General features: G+C 38.0%; 1 protein-coding gene across 2 annotated transcripts in view; it reads left to right on the top strand.

The window, feature by feature from the left end:
- Positions 1 to 3,510: 3,510 nt before the first annotated feature.
- The window catches only part of DNAJC12 (DnaJ heat shock protein family (Hsp40) member C12), a 45,431-nt gene continuing 31,275 nt past the window's right edge, over positions 3,511 to 17,666 (top strand). The window contains exons 1-2 of one of the 2 annotated variants that reach the window (XM_027530626.1): positions 3,511 to 3,631; positions 13,791 to 13,895. In XM_027530626.1, coding sequence (XP_027386427.1) covers positions 13,818 to 13,895 — 78 coding nt within the window. In that variant the 5' untranslated portion in view covers positions 3,511 to 3,631; positions 13,791 to 13,817. Of the gene's footprint in view, positions 3,632 to 13,061; positions 13,896 to 17,666 lie in introns of those variants that run through there. The other variant, XM_027530625.1, reaches the window with a different exon arrangement.

The following is a 17,666-nucleotide window of genomic DNA, read 5'->3' as shown; positions in this document are numbered from 1 at the left end:
GTGTGTGTGTTAGTTGCTTAGTCGTGTCTGAATTTGTGACCCCGTGGACTATAGCCTGCCAAGCTTGTCTGTCCGTGGGATTTTCCAGGCAAGAGTACTAGAGTGGGTTGCCATTTCCTTCTGTGCCCCGTCCTTAACTCATCCCTTGGCATTTCCTAACATAAAAATAACTGATGTTTAGGGAGTTGTCATTGGGTACCAGATATCATGTTAATTAATGTTACCCTGTTCAACCCTCAAATCAACCCTGGGAGGTGGTGCTATGAGCGATTCCCTTGTACAGATGGAGAAGGTAGACCTGAGGCATTGGGCCATACGCCTACGTATGGCTGGTAAGTGGTAGCTTGGAACTGAATCCCTGTCTGACTCAAGACCACAAACATTTAGCTAGTACTTGAATATACCTGAATATAGTTATTTATTTGGATACCGAACATATAATCAGTGTAGATCATGAGGCATAAACTCAGATGTGTATAGGGACCAGGATGTGAAATACGGGGCCTTCTTGCTCTATTTTTTGTTGCTCTACATTTGAAAAATGGGGATCAAAAATATTTCACTTTCCTCTTAACTTTATCATAAAAATATGCGATAACGCCTGGCAACTGATTATTAACTTCAGTATCAGAAAGCAACAGAGAGTATGGAGACTGTGGCAAACTCAGCAGCATGGATCTCACATAAAGGAGGTATTTATTCCCAGCTCAGCTTCAGAAAAATGCTGCCATTGGGAGTGGCAAGTGAGGTGAAAGTCACTCAGTTGTGTCTGACCCTTTGTGACCCCATGGACTACATAGTCCATGGAATTCTCCAGCCTAGAGTGGGTAGCTTTTCCCTTCTCCAGGGAATCTTCTCAACCCAGAGATCAAACCCAGGTCTCCCGCATTGCAGGCAGATTCTTTACCATCTGAGCCATGAGGGAAGCCCAAGAATACTGGAGTGGGTAGCCTATCCCTTCTCCAGCAGATCTTCTGATCCAGGAATTGAACTGGGGTCTCCTGCTTTGCAGGTGGATTCTTAACTAGTTGAGCTACCAGGGACGCAAGTGAATCCCAAGTCATCAGATCTTCCGATTTTTTAAGAGAAGATAGGACCCTGGAGTTTTATGCAAAATCTCCCAATTTTAAAATGTTGGCAATGAATTCACAACATTTTAAGAACATGGTTTGGCAGGACTGATTTGATCAGTGGGTGACAAGTTCATTCTTGTCTCTAATTGCAATGCAAGTTCCTTGTGAGAAACTGCAAAAACAGATTTCTTTTCTGTCTCTCACAGTGGTAGGCACCAGCCAAGTACTCAAAAGATTTTTGCTGAGCTTTGAAACTGTTCATGAGTATTATTCTATATTTAGATTTCAGTTCCTTTTGGCAAACATACACTGTACTGTGAATTTATCAGAGCCAATGGATTCTTTGAATTTACTAAAGAGGATGATGGGGCCTATGACACGAAGTATTCATTAGAAGTTTCTTGTTTTTATTCCATTTGTACTTGGAATAATCCTGGTATCCGATTGATATCCTTAGTCTAGGTCATACCTTGATGCACATTTTAATCTCTGGTGATAGCCTTAAAAAAAAATACCCATGCCTCAACCCCAGGAAGTCCATTTTAATTGCTCTAAAGAAGGGTCTTGGCACTGTTGTGTATGTAAATGTATATACACATATGTGTATAAATATGTGTGTGTATATATATATATATATTCACCAAGTGATTATTTTTGGCCAGGTCACATGGCTTATGGGATTGAACCCGGGCCCCCTGCAGTGGAAGCCCAGAATCCTAACCACTGGATCACCAGGAACTTCCCCACCAAGTGATTTTAATGTGCAGCCAGACTAGAGAGGGTCACTGGTCTGGTATCTGGGAATCAGAACTCATAAGACCAGATAATCTTGATCTTACTGCCAGAAGTTATCTCATGAGTTATTTGGCCCAGTTTCATGCCCTTAAGTCACTATTTTCCTAAAATTGCCGTTATATCTTATTTGACTACTATACTGCTAATATGGCTTCCCTTGTGGCTCAGACAGTAAAGAATCTGCCTGCAACGCAGGAGACCTTGGTTCCATCCCTGGGTCAGGAAGATCCTCTGGAGAAGGGAATGGTTACCCACTCCAGTATTCTTACCTGGAGAATTCCATGTACATAGAGACTGGCAGGCTATAAGTCCATAGGGTTGCAAGAGTTGGACACAACTAAGAGACTAACACTTTCACTTTACTAATATATTTGTCTGTAGTTCTATTTGAGAAGAGGAGGAAAAAGCTGAAACCTCAGGGAGATATTTTAGTGCTTGTTTCCCAAACATAATTGAGTGATTGTTCATGGAATTTCTTTCTGTTTAAAAGAAATCTGTGATAATAACAGGAGGTCTAAACTAAAAACCTGGTGATTTCTGCCTCACTAACAAGTGACATATTAAGCCATTTTTCAATAATTAAAAATGAATTATTTTTTAAAAAGAGAAAGCACACATATAGTGAAATTACAAAAGTTATAGAAGTATAACGTTTACCTTCCATTCCTGTATTTGGATCATCAAGTCTGCTTCCCTGAAGGTAAGTACTCTTATGGGTTTCTTGTGTATCTTTCCAGAGACACTATAGTCTACAGTTATTTTTAATTTTCACATTTTGGCTTCAGATAGGAATCTGTACTTCAGTCATTCTCCTTTTAAACATATCTTTCCATATTTCCTTAAGAGCAAAGGTGCTAAGATTAGAGTGGAAAAGAATGATCCATGCTGAGTGTTAGAATTTAAAAGAATCTCAGAGGTCATTCTGTCCTTTGCTACTCCTGGATTAACAGGGACTTCAGCTGGGGGAGTGTCAGAAATGCAGAATCTCAGACCTCTCCCAGACATCCTGAAGCAGAAGTTGCATCTTCACCAAATCCACGTGATTCATGTGCACTTTTAAGTTTGAGAATCATTGCTCTGGTCTTGAATTCTCCTTCACAAATCGAGGTGGTGTGGCTCAACAAGGAGCCAGTGGAGAGCTGATACTAGAAATCAGGTTTCCTAACAGCCTTGTCAAGTGCATTTTCTGAAATGCTGAAATTCTGGCCAAATAATCTGATGCAGTACTTTTATGCATTATGTTCACTAAGAGCTTTGGAGTCGGACACAGCACAGTTCAATTGCTAGCTTTATTCATGGCATACAGTAGGAGCTCAATAATGGTGATTATTCTTCCTGTTGTTACTGTTATTTTATTTTTAAAATTAATAAGTAACTTTGAAGAGCAGTTTTAGGTTCACAGCCAAATTAAGCAGAGTTCCCTTTTATCCTCTGTCCCTCACTATCAATATCTGCACACATTAACAAGAGGATTACTAGCATTTGTCACTGCACTTTGCACTTGACTGAAGCTTCAAAGCAATGTTTCAACAGCCTTAAACGAATCATTTACAGATTCTATTTTACTTCTGATTTAACAGAAAGACTTTTTCTTTTCTTTTTTTGTTAAAAAATATATCCTTTTCCTGTCTCAGAATGTTCTTTTGCTCTGGCAAGCAGGCCTGAAAGAGTGAGGTTAAGGTCTTGGCAGGTTCCGTTTTCTTTCCACTGAATATTATTACGCTGGAACGGAGCAGCAGATTCTGAAGAAAAGACATTGAGAGGTAGGAGCTAGATAAAAAATGAGATTACGTTTTTAATCAGAGCGCTCAGCTGATGTCCAAACCCCAGCTTGAGAAGGGAGCAGGGGCCCGTGTTGTGGGAAATCAGAACGAATGATTGCAGGCTCTTTCTGGAACTTGGGCTTTGGCGTCTTGGAAGTTCGGGGTCGGAAAGACCGCAAGGGCAAGGTGCCGATTTCATTCTGCATAGCAGAACTTGGCGCTAGACTGGAAGGAAAACGGAGTAGCTGCTAGGAAAGCTGCTAGTCTGAGAACGACTCTCAGAGTTGTCCGCGTGGAGCCCACCTAATTTCTATGGGCTCCCTAATTTCTGTTCTCGCTCGGAGCTCCTAGGGCTTGGAAACTTTTCTAGACTTTCCGTTTGAGCTCTTATATAGCTTTTTTTTCCTCACTTAAAAGCCTCTGAAATCTGTTTTTTTTTTTTTTTTTTAATGCACTTCCGGAGGGACATTTACGGGAGGCCGGAAGTAACTGGGCTTTCCTTTGTCACTCCTTTTACACGCCAATTTCCGCGATGTCTTGTGGGAGCTGTAGTCCTGGGACGGCGATTGCCGCCTGGGTTGTAGGAGACTGGGCGGTTTTTCTGGTTCCGAGGCTGGGCCTCTCACGGGCCACATGCGAAGAGCTTTCGCTAAGTTAAAAATCTCTGTGTGATTTCTATATTTGGTATATGTATTTTTTTTAAGTTAATTTTTTTTTCTTTTTAATCAGCTTGTGTAAATTAAATTGTATTTGTTCTTTTAAAAAGCATCCCAAGGGAATTCCCTGAGGGTGCAGTTGGGTGGGGATCCCTGCTTCCACTGTAGGCGGCCTGGGTTCCATTCCTGGTGGGGGAACTAAGATCTCGAAAGCCGGGCCAGCAAGGAGATAGACACAAATTATTAAATAGAATAAAAAGCATACAGAAAACAAAAGTGGTAGGATGACTATATTGACTTCACACTAACAGTTCTGAGAGATGTAAACTGAAATTAAAGGCTTTCTGTACCTGCTCAGCACCCTCCCTTAAAAGGAATCCGTAATTTGATTTTTAAAGAAAAAAATCAGGTGCAAATGTACATATAGTTGACCCTTGAACAAAATGGTCTTTGAAATGCAGGGATCCACTTATACAGGGAATTTTTTTTTTTTTGGTCAATAAATATATGAATTATGAAAAACTGTGCAAAAGAGGTAATGACATCATACTCTTCTTAAACTTTCTTTTTCATTTGATAATTCATCTTAGAGATCTTTCCATACTGCACAAAAAGAGCTATCTTACTCTTTTTTAAATGCTTGCATGGTATTTCATAACAAAAATACCATAATTTATTCATCCATTGGTCTCTTCTTCACCATCCCATTGAGGGACATTTTGATTATTTCCAACTTTTTTCTGTTGAAAACAATTTTGCAATGACTGCCTGGAACATATTTTGGTGTAAATCCACAGGATAAATTTGTAGAGAAAAATTATCGAGCCAAGGAGATATATGCTTTATAAAAGTTTACAAATATCACCAAATTGCTAAACTGTACCAGTTTACACTGGAATTTCCAGGTGGCTCAGTGGTAAAGAATTCACCTGCCTGTCCGCCATGCAGTGGACACGAGTTCGATCTCTGGGTCAGGAAGATTCCTTGGAGGAGGGCATGGTAAGCCACTACAGTATTCTTGCCTGGGAAATCCCAGGGACAGAGATGCCTGTTGGGCTACAGTTTGTAGGGTTGCAAAGTCAGACACAACTGAGCACGCACACACACACTGATTTATAGTATCCGGCAATGTATGAAGGTGTTTGCTTCCTCCCTTCTATTCTAGCACTGGGTATTATCAACTTTAGAAATTTTGCCTCTCTGAGAAGTAAACAATGTATCTTCTTTGAATGATTAGCAGTTTCATAATTATGAATGAGGCTGCACTTTTCTTGATCCATTTAATGGCTATTTATATTTCTGAAAGTAATCATATCCTTAATCCAGTTTTCTCTTGGGTTGTTAATCTTTTTCTTACTGATTTTTTGGTACTTTTTGTAAAGTAGGGAACTCAGCCTTTTGTCTGTTATGGGAATTGTGAAATTTTTTTCCTTGTACATTATTTACCTACCTTCTGATTTTACATTTGTATTTTTTTTTTTTTTTGCCACTACACATCTGCATAAATTTTGTACAGTCATGTTTATTAATTTTATCCTATGGCTTCTGGGTTATTTGGTTATCTGTAACTTACTTTGGTGTAAGGAGGAATGGCTCTACCATCATCATTTTTTCAAAATACTAGCCAATGGCCCCAACATGATTTTTATTACCTTTATCATTAGAGAGAAAAACCCAGTGAACATGAAAAATATACCCTACCATAAGATGCTGCAGCAAGTTTAGAGGTTAGTTTTGGGGAAAAGAGTGGAAATAAATAAGTGGTACTCTACTTTTCTCCAAATACATACTTACCTTATATTATTGCTTTTTCAAACAATACCCCAAAAAGGTTGCTATTATGTTTATACTATATTTATATAAAGTATTATTTATTTAATATTTATTAAAGTAATGAAGATTTATAATCATTATACAACCTGAAAAATAAAAAATATGAAAATGATTTTTAAAATTATGAATGATTGAAGTAGAATTCCCCAATTGAGAGAGGGTTATGTATGTTCAAATATAAAGGAAACTTTTCCCCCAAATCATCCTTTAGAAGAAAATGTAGATACCTTATACTTGTAACCTTACAGAGTTTCTCATACAGGGAGAACAGCACTATTCTTAATACAGTTTTTCATAATATAGTATTTTAAATATATAGGTTTAAGTAAATTTAAAAAGCTGAATATTATAGGTCATTGGATCATTTTACATATAGCTAAATAATGAAAATTAAGTATTACATGTAAGCATTTGACTATTTTATATAAATGTAGACACTATATTGGAGAAGGAAATGGCAACCTACTATAGTACTCTTGCCTGGGAAATCCCATGGATGGAGGAGCCTGGGGGGCTACAGTTCATGGGGTCTAAAGAGCCGTCGCAACTGAGCAACTAAGCCACCACCACTACCATATATACTACATTCACATGTAATATATACAAATATGACCCCAAAGTCAACCTTTTGGGGGGGGGCAGATTGTCTCACTGGTGAGACTTAGGCTTTTATTCAGGCCTGGATAATGTATTCTTGTCATTTTGCTATTGTCTGATCAAGACTTTAGTGTGGATACAGTGGTGCAATATGTTGAACTTAAAAGAAATTCTGAAGTGTAAACATCATTTAAAAACATGGTGAAAAATACAAGAAGAAATAGCTAAATGTTTTACCATATTTGCCTCTAGGCAGAGGGAGATACGAGGCAAGTCTTCTGTTTTCTGTTAAAACCTTAGAATATTATGTCCTGAGGCATGTGGGCTCAATAGTTGGATTCTCAGGCTCTAGAGCACAGGCTCAATTGTTGTGGTGCATGGGTTTAGTGCTCTGCGGCACGTGGGAACTTCCCAGACCACAGGTCAGACCCGTGTCTCCTGCACTGGCAAGCAGGTAGTTTACCACTGAGCCACCAGGGAAGCCCATTTTTATAATAAGAAAAACATGAGGATGTATGGTTGGGCACTCCCTTTTAAGATTTTCTTTTTCTCTGATTATAAAATCACATTGTATTCATTTTCATCAAGACTTATCAAACTCAACATTTTATGTAAAAATAGGAAAAGGAGTACATCAAGGCTGTATATTGTCACCCTGCTTATTTAACTTATATGCAGAGTACATCATGAGAAATGCTGGGCTGGAAGAAGCACAAGCTGGAATCAAGATTGCTGGGAGAAATATCAATACCTCAGATATGCAGATGACACCACCCTTATGGCAGAAAGTGATGAGGAACTAAAAAGCCTCTTGATGAAGTTAGTGAAAGAGGAGAGTGAAAAAGTTGGCTTAAAACTCAACATTCAGAAAACGAAGATCATGGCATCTGGTCCCACCACTTCATGGGAAATAGATGGGGAAACAGTGGAAAGAGTGTCAGACTTTTATTTTTTGGGGCTCCAAAATCACTGCAGATGGTGATTGCAGCCATGAAATTAAAAGATGCCTACTCCTTGGAAGAAAAGTTATGACCAACCTAGATAGCATACTGAAAAGCAAAGACATTACTTTACCAACAAAGGTCCGTCTAGTCAAGGCTATGGTTTTTCCAGTGGTCGTGTATGGATGTGAGAGTTGGACTGTGAAGAAAGCTGAGCGCCGGAGAATTGATGCTTTTGAACTGTGATGTTGAAGAAGACTCTTGAGAGTCCCTTGGACTGCAAGGAGATCCAACCAGTCCATTCTGAAGGAGATCAGCCCTGGGATTTCTTTGGAAGGAATGATGCTAAAGCTGAAACTCCAGTACTTTGGCCACCTTATGCGAAGAGTTGACTCATTGGAAAAGACTCTGATGCTGGGAGGGATTGGGGGCAGGAGGAGAAGGGGACGCCAGAGGATAAGATGGCTGGATGGCATCACTGACTCGATGGACGTGAGTCTGGGTGAACTCCGGGAGATGGTGATGGACAGGGAGGCCTGGCGTGCTGCGACTCATGGGGTCGCAAAGAGTCGGACACGACTGAGGGACTGAACTGAACTGAATATAGGTGGTGCTAGTGGTAAAGAAACTCTCTGCCAATGCAGGAGACATAAGAGACCAGGGTTTGATCCCTGGGTCAGGAAGATTCCCTGGAGGAGTGTATGGCAACCCACTCCAATATTCTTGCCTGCGGAATTCCATGGACAAAGGAGCCTGGTGGGCTACAGTCCACGGGTCACCAACAGTTGGACACGACTGAAGCAACTAAGAACACATATAAATATACTAATATATATTTAAATATATACAACTAAGTTATTTTACTAATATATATTTAAATATACAGTAAATTATTTGTGACATGCAGTGATATTTAGTTTCAAGTGTACAACATAGTGATTTGACTTTTTTTTTTTTTTACCATACTGTGTGGTTTGTGGCATCTCAGTTCCCCAATCAGGACTGAACCTGGGCCAAGGCAGGGAAAGCACCGAATTCTAACTGCTAGACCACCCGGGAACTCCCATGATTTAATATTTTTATATAATCACCACAGTAAGTCTGCTGCTGCTGCTGCTGCTAAGTCGTTTCAGTCGTGTCCGACTCTGTGCGACCCCAGAGACGGCAGCCCACCAGGCTCTGCCGTCCCTGGGATTCTCCAGGCAAGAACACTGGAGTGGGTTGCCATTTCCTTCTCCACAGTAAGTCTAGTTACCATATATTGCCATGCAAAGTTGTTACAATCAATATTTTTATTTTTGGGATATGATCTTGTAACCAAGTCATTCAGTACTATTATTAATAAAAATAACAAAACCTCAGAGGCTTAAGACAAGATGGGAAGGAGCTTTTCACTGAATTCTGACAGTGAAAATAAATGTGGAAATATAAAAATGAGGAAAATAACCAGTACAGCCATGTAAAACTGTAACCTCACAACATAAAGGACACCTTCAGCTGGGTACTTATTGAATTATGAGCTCTTTTTAATCCTTACCTTTATCCTAAGGGGTGCTGTGAGTTGAGGGCACTAGGGAGGGAACCATTCAGAGCCAAGGTGGCAAACATGTAGGCCACAGTTTAGTAAATAATATGATAAATAACACAATATGATGCAGATGTATTCTATTTGTGCTGCTGCTACTGCTAAGTCGCTTCAGTTGTGTCCGTCTCTGTGAGACCCCATAGATGGCAGCCCACCAGGCTCCCCCGTTCCTGGGATTCTCCAGGCAAGAACACTGGAGTGGGTTGCCATTTCCTTCTCCAATGCATGAAGGTGAAAAATGAAAGTGAAGTCGCTCAGTCGTGTCCGACTCTTCGTGACCCCATGGGACTGCAGCCTACCAGGCTCCTCCATCCATGGGATTTTCCAGGCAAGAGTACTGGAGTGGGGTGCCATTGCCTTCTCCGGTGTTCTATTTGTAGAACTGCTTAATTTTAGGTGATTAAAGAAAGGAATGAAAACCTTTAGTTGATTTTATTCTGCCACATACATTATGCTTACATGAAATAAAAATATTGATAAAACTCAGCTATAGGATGTAGGGAGAATAAAAGAAATTATCAGAGTTCTTTGGAAAAAAAAAAAAGCGCAAAACTACAGGTACTGTATAAGTGTATAGACAATAGGCTCTCAGTAAATCCCTACTGACTTACATATATGTCAGCTTTCTTTTCTAAAAGATGTGCAAACAAGAGTGAAAGAATCTAAGAACAAGAGTATTCAGTGCAGTATTTTTTATTAGAGCTGAAGATTTGAAGTGTCTGACACTAAGGAATTGAGATTAAAAAAATACATATATACATACACACACACACACACACATATATTTACCAAAATGCATATAATGAATGCAAAAACGAGACATTGTTGGCAGTGGTTATCTTGGTTACCTCCAGGGAATAAAACTGGTGGCTGGAAGACCCAAGGAGGGAGGGACACTTACCTTTCATGTCTACCCTTTTATAACTTTAAAACTTTGTTGTATGTGCATGTAGTGCCCATTAAGATCTTCCCAAGTGCCTCAGTGGTAAAGAATCTGCCTGCCAAGCAAAAGATGTGGGTTCAATCCCTGGGTCAAAAAGATCCCCTGGAGAAAGGAAATAGCAACCTGCTCCAGTATTCTTGCCTGGGAGGTCCCATGGACAGAGGAGCCTGGTGGGCTACAGTCCATAGGGTCTCAAAAGAGCTGGACACAGTTTAGAGACTAAATATCAAACAGCAGTGCCCATTAAAAATATATAATTCAATTAAAATTAAATTTAAATTCAAAGTGATGGTTAAGTCATATTTGTCAATGTTTTCCGGTTTTCCTTCCTCCAAATGCACACAGCCACCAGATTAATCTTAAACCTTCACTTTTAACATGTCACATGCTTAAGAAGCTACAGCAGTTCCCTGTTGCCTCCACACTTGTTCAGTGTCCTCTGCCTGATCCTCAAGGCTCTCCATGTTCTGGCCCTCATCTTCAGTACTGGTCTCAAATGTTATTTTCTTCAACACACTCTGCTGTAAAGTTGTTTTCTTCACTTTATCCTGAATATTTTTCCTACAACAGCTTATGCATTTTGTTCCTTCCTCCTTCTCTCCATTTATTCTGGAAATGCTTCTGTGGATTTCTTTTAAGTTTTCCCTCTAAACCGTACAGTTTAACATTTGATTAGGTAATATGCTGGGCTTCCTTGTGGCTCAACTGATAAAGAATCCGCCTGCAATGTGGGAGACCTGGGTTCGATCCGTGGGTTGGGAAGATCCCCTGGAGAAGGGAAAGGCTACCCACTCCAGTATTCTGGTCTGGAGAATTCCATGGGCTGTATAGTCCATGGGGTCGCAAAGAGTCGGACACGACTGAGTGACTTTTACCTCACAGGTAACATGCTAAAGCTTAGTTTGAGTTAATCTTGCATTCTCAGCTAAATTAATTTTCTGATATGTCAGGTGTAATTAGAGCATAGTTCTATTCAAGGAGTAAGGAGCAGGGTTCAGCAATGTCTTCATTGCCCTGTGACTCCTACAAGATCATAGGAAAGGATCACTCAAGACAACAGTTGACCTACAGTGAGCAAGACACACATGAGGGGGGAGTTCTCTGATGGCTGGATTAATTTCCTTCTTTGTCCAACTGCAGCACCGTGTAGGGTGCTTCAAGGGTGAATTGTTCTTGTTGTTTTAGTTTCTGGTTATGTCTGACTCTTTTGCGACCCCATGGACTGTAGCCCACCAGGCTCCTCTGTCCATGGGGTTTCCAGACAAGAATACTAGAGTGAGTTGCCATTTCTTTCTCCAGGGAAACTTCCCGATCCAGGGATCAAACCTGGGTCTCCTGCATTGGCAGGTAGATTCATTACCATTGAGCCACCAGGGAAGCCCTCTTGAAGAGTGAATAAATTGGCTTACAACATGCAGTAGAGCATGCAACAAACCGAACCAACTGAAAAACAAATTCTTGAATAGGGCCCTCTGAATTGTCACCCCTTCTAAATCAGTAAATAATAGCTATGTGATACTTGGCATTTTGCAGTTTTTACTGACTTGTTTTTTGTTGCTTTCTTCTTATTACTAGAATAATATATGTTTATCTTAGAAACTGTAGATGAGGAAAAAGAATAAAAAATCACCTGTGACTCCAAAACCTGGTGTATATGGTTTTGCATGTTTCATAAATATACATACCATATACAGATGGTCCCTAATATACAATAGTTCAATTTAGGATTTTTCAATTTTATGATAGTGCAAAAGAAATATAGTACAATAAAAATGGTACTCTGAATTCTCAATTTGGATCTTTTCCTGGGCCAGGGACATGTGGTATGATATTCAGGTATTTAATAAGTTATATGAAATATTCAACACTTCATTATTAAGTAGGCTTGTGTTAGATGCTGTTTCCCGCTTGTAGGCTAATGTAAGTGTTTTGAGCACATTTAAGGTAGGCTAGGCTAAATTATGATATTCAGTAGGATAGTTAGGTTAAATGCATTTTTGATTTAGGATTAGTTTATGGTGTCAAAACCCCATGCTAAATTGAGGAAGAGCTGTATATTTATAAAACAGGAATCATACCATACTTCTAAAACTTAAAATTTGTATTTTTTCCTTTTTAAATTGAGATATAACTTATGCCCAGTAATTTGCATAAATCTCAATGCTCAGTGAATGTTTACATAATTGCTTGTTACCTTTTTTTCACCTAACAATGTGTGAACATTTCCCAGGTATTAAATATGTTTCTACATTTGAAAAGACCCTGATGCTGGGAAAGATTGAAGGCAGGAGAAGGGGACGACAGAGGATGAGATGTTTGGATGGCATCACCAACTCAACGGACACGGGTTTGGGTGGACTCCGAGAGTTGGTGATGGACAGGGAGGCCTGGTGTGCTGCGGTTGATCGGGTTGCAAAGAGTCGGACACGACTGTGCAACTGAACTCAACTGAACTACATCTTTTAAAATGACTACATGATATACTACTGTATGTGGATCATTATTTAAATGATTGTTGGACAGTTAATTTTTCTACAAAACTTTCATTATTGTTAATTGGTAATGATAACTATCATTATTGCTGTATCTTTATACACATTCTTTTTTTTGGCTCCACCATGCAGTATGTGGGATCTTAGTTTCTGGAGCAGGGATCAAACTCTCTTCTCCTGCATTGGAAGTGCAGTCTTAACCACTGGACTGCCAGGGAAGTCCCACAAGTCACTGTTTTAAATAATCCTGTTTGTGTCTTGTCTGCCTCTCTCCGTTGCACTGTAAGCTCCCTAAGAACTGTTTACCACATCTTTTTCTACAATCATGCTGAGCACAAAATAGGTCCTCAATAAATATTTGTTGAATGAATAGATTATCAAATGAATTATCAAATGATCTCTTAGTCTATTTCTTTCTACTCTCGTGTATGTTAATTGCTTAATCGTGTCTGATTCTTTGTGACTCCATGGACTGTAGCTCTCTAGGCTCCTCTGTCCATGGGATTTTCCAGGCAAGAATACTGGAATGGATTGCTATTTCCTTCTCCAGGGGATCTTCCCGACTCAAGGATTGAACCCCATCTCCTGCATTGCAGGCAGATTCTTTACTGTCTGAGCCACCATGGAAGTCTGTCTACTCTTAAGCTGTTTTAAAAATTATGAAATATTCTTAACACTCAGGAAAGTGCTCACTACTCATATTTAACAAATGCTAAGATTTTACCATAATGCTTCAAATTTTTTTCTATTCCTTAAAAAAAAAAAAGAGGTAAAAATATATCAGAGGTGAAAAAATGGCCAATTTGAGGAGTATGTAAAAATGGATATTGTTTATCAACTTCTAAAAGGAATGGTTCATTTACATCACTTACATAAACTCAAACTACAGATCCCAGCCAGCACTGCAACAGTTCCGCATGTGGGCTATTCTTTTCTCTTGTATAAACAGCCAATGAAAACTAGAGTTTACAAAGGTCTAGGATGACAGCTGGTGTGTTGACTGTGGCCAGCCTTAAATCTAGTTAACTGCCGTTTGGAACGCGCTGCTGTAAACCAGATCTCAAAAGGCGTTTCCTGTTAATTCTCAGTTCATTGTGCCTCTTGTTTCAAAGGGAAGAAAAACTGGTTTAGTCATCTCAATGGATGCGATACTGAATTACAAGTCGGAAGATACTGAAGATTACTACACATTACTGGGATGTGATGAACTGTCTTCGGTAAGCAATGAATAGTGCTGTTCTTTTTCACAACAGTATTTCAAGTTTTATTTAAGGTTTTAAAATTTTGAACTTTAAGTCACATTGCCTAAAAACCTAATCATGTATTATTTTAAAGCTCTTTTGGCTCAGAGAAAGTTAAGGACTTAAAATAGAGTGTTGGGTCTTTACTTGAATAGTGTCCTCTTTCAATTTTCTGGACACTTCTGATTGAATATGTGTATTCTGACACATGGTCATAGACTGTTTTTCAAATATACTAAAAATGTATATTTGAAATTTTATTGTAATTGCTATTGGCAGTGTTTCATAGTATATACATAAGCTATATCTTTATTATGGTAATGTACACTGTAATTGAGATGAAATTTAATTTTCTAGTAATGATTTAAAAATGTTTCATGAAAATATGTAGTCTTACATGAACTTAAATTATTTAAACCAAGAAACATCCTTTTGGGTTAATAATTCAAATTGTGTAACAGGAATTACTTCTTTAAACTGTGGCTTCTGGAACAAAATATGTGACAACTCTGTAATTGTTCATTTGATCTACAATGGAACAATGTTTTAAAGGTCCCTATGGATAATTATAAGGTCATAAAAATTTTTCACATTATGAAAAGTTCATTTATAATTTTACCTCCCAAAGGTAACATTCTTAATGTTTGGTAAATTAGTCTCCAGACTCTTTCCTATGTATGTATTTTTGAAGAACATGTTTACTTTTTACCAATTAATATTATAATAAGGATTTCTCCATGCTACTAAAGGTTCTTCATATGTGGGTTAATGATTGCATAATATTTTATTTTACTATTGTACCAAAACTGATTAGTCTCTTATTGTTAAACATTTCATTTACAGTTTTTTTAGTATTTTAAATATTGTTTAGATGAGTATGAAATATATTTTATTACATTATTAAATATATTCACATTGTTTTATATTTATGTAAGTATTAAAATATTTATTTTATTACTAAAATATAGCTATTAATATTAAATGCTTTAAAGCGAATTAGTTTTCTATTTATCTTTGTTTTATAAGGCTGGAGTTAAGTAATAAAATGTACTTAGTTTTGTTTGGCAAATAGAATGCAGTATTGGACACAAAGATTAAAATCTCTATCTTCATCAACCTGAGGAAGTTAGCTTAGGTACCTTGTAGTTAAACACCCACACACAAAAGAGGTTATAATATTCTCTTAATTGCATATTTCTTCTTTAGGGTAATATGTTACTTTTGTTTTCTTTAGGGGTGGTTTACTTATATTAATTGAGAAAGCTTATCATGTGTTATTCATACTTTGAATTATACTCTTGCCAAATAATTTTTTGAAGGAACTATTTAAATCAAAGGAACATAATTTAATTTGAAAAGTTTCACAATTCGGATTTTTAAAAAATATTGTTATGCTAGGTTATAAAGTAAAGGTTGTAATATCCCTTAAATAAATCTCTTTAGTCAGGCTTTTGTAGTTATGTTATTGTCTTTTCAGTTTACAAAAAATGATCCCATTGTTTATTTATAATGTTTATAACAATTTCATTTTGTCGTGACCAGTTATAATCATACTTCTCTGTGTATACTGTGGCATATATTAAAAGAAGAATATGTCAAAAAAAAAAAAAAGGTGAATGAGAGCTCTTGACATTCCTTCTTCTGGATATATTTTACTAATTCTGTCGTTGCATAGTATTTGTAGATAACAGTCACTTATCTAAAATGAAATGACCTGTCGCAATTTTATCCATTCCTTTTATACATTATCTTTCTCCTCTTTTTATATGTATCCTTCTCATTTACAAACATCTTAATGCTTTTCGGAGAAGGCAATGGCAACCCACTCCAGTACTCTTGCCTGGAAAATCCCGTGGACGGAGGAGCCTGGTAGGCTGGAGTCCATGGGATCGCTAGGAGTCGGACATGACTGAGCGACTTCACTTTCACTTTTCACTTTCATGCATTGGAGAAGGAAATGGCGACCCACTCCAGTGTTCTTGCCTGGAGAATCCCAGGGATGGGGGCGCCTGGCGGGCTGCCGTCTATGGGGTTGCACAGAGTCGGACACAACTGAAGTGACTTATGAGTAATGGTTTTTTAAACTATTATTGTGACATTTCCTTTACTTGATTTGTGTTGTCTGGATTTTCTTTACTTCAAATATTCCTTGATTTGATACTCTAAAAAATTAACCAGAACTGTTTCTATCCAAAAGCAATTTAGCAGTTATAATTTCAAAGCAACTTGATATTTTGATACTACTTAAAACAATTGAGACACACACATAATTCTTTTGCTTAGTATACAAAGTTCTTACACTTTAAAGCTTGTGTTGGAAATTAATAAATGACATAAGTAAGGCCATGGAAGAATTTCCATGCTGTTGAGTAGAAAACAAATACTCCCTGTTCAGAAACATTTACCAAAATTTAAGGAAAGAATATCTGAAAAGACTTCGGAGAAGAGATGGGGTGTGCAGTCAGAATGGCTGCAATCCAAAAGTCTACAAATAATAAATGCTGGAGAAGGTGTGGAGAAAAGGGAACCCTCTTACACTGTTGGTGGGAATGCAAACTAGTACAGCCACTATGGAGAACAGTGTGGAGATTCCTTAAAAAACTGGAAATAGAAATGCCTTATGATCCAGCAATCCCACTGCTAGGCATACACACTGAGGAAACCAGAAGGGAAAGAGACACGTGTACCCCAATGTTCATCGCAGCACTGTTTATAATAGCCAGGACATGGAAGCAACCTAGATGCCCATCAGCAGATGAATAGATAAGAAAGCTGTGGTACATATACACAATGGAGTATTACTCAGCCATTAAAAAGAATACATTTGAATCAGTTCTAATGAGGTGGATGAAACTGGAGCCTATTATACAGGGTGAAGTAAGCCAGAAGGAAAAACACCAATACAGTATACTAACGCATATATATGGAATTTAGAAAGCTGGTAACAATAACCCTGTGAACGAGACAGCAAAAGAGACAGTGATGTATAGAACAGTCTTATGGACTCTGTGGGAGAGGGAGAGGGTGGGAAGATTTGGGAGAATGGCATTGAAACACGTAAAATATCATATATGAAACAAGATGCCAGTCCAGGTTTGATGGACGCTTGGGGCTAGTGCACTGGGACGACCCAGAGGGATGGTATGGGGAGGGAGGAGGGAGGAGGGTTCAGGATGGGGAACACATGTATACCTGTGGTGGATTCATTTTGATATTTGGCAAAACTAATACAATTATGTAAAGTTTAAAAATTAAATAAAATTTTAAAAAATTAAAAAATTTAAAAAAATAAAATAGCTCAAAAATAAAGAGAAAAATGGACTTATAAAAAATAAATAAAACTATTTTTAATTAAAAAAAAAAAGAGATGGGGTGTGAAACGATTCTGCATCAAAATTTAGATGCATGGAGGGAGACACAGAGGGCATTTGAGTGGCCAGGGTAAAGCTGGAGAAGATCCTTTCAAGTGGGAATCAAATTAGTCCCTATTGCACATGAGTATTTCCTGGCGCAGAGCAAAATACTATGCTATTAGGATATGCAAAAGATAAGCTTTTAAGTTTTAAAATTTAATTTCTAAAATTATATATGTTCAATAAGGACATGAGGAGTATAAAGAGAGCATAGGGAAAAATGCCAACCCAAACGCTTAATGTTTGAGACTATGATATATGCATGCCATTTTATGCATGCATATATATATATAATTTTGTATAAATAAGTACATGTACATATGTATACATATTT

The sequence above is a fragment of the Bos indicus x Bos taurus genome, chromosome 28, assembly GCF_003369695.1.
Source record: "Bos indicus x Bos taurus breed Angus x Brahman F1 hybrid chromosome 28, Bos_hybrid_MaternalHap_v2.0, whole genome shotgun sequence".
NCBI classification, from domain to species: domain Eukaryota; kingdom Metazoa; phylum Chordata; class Mammalia; order Artiodactyla; family Bovidae; genus Bos; species Bos indicus x Bos taurus.
The sequence above is the reverse complement of the archived record's forward strand: the minus strand, read 5'-3'. Positions and strand labels throughout refer to the sequence as shown.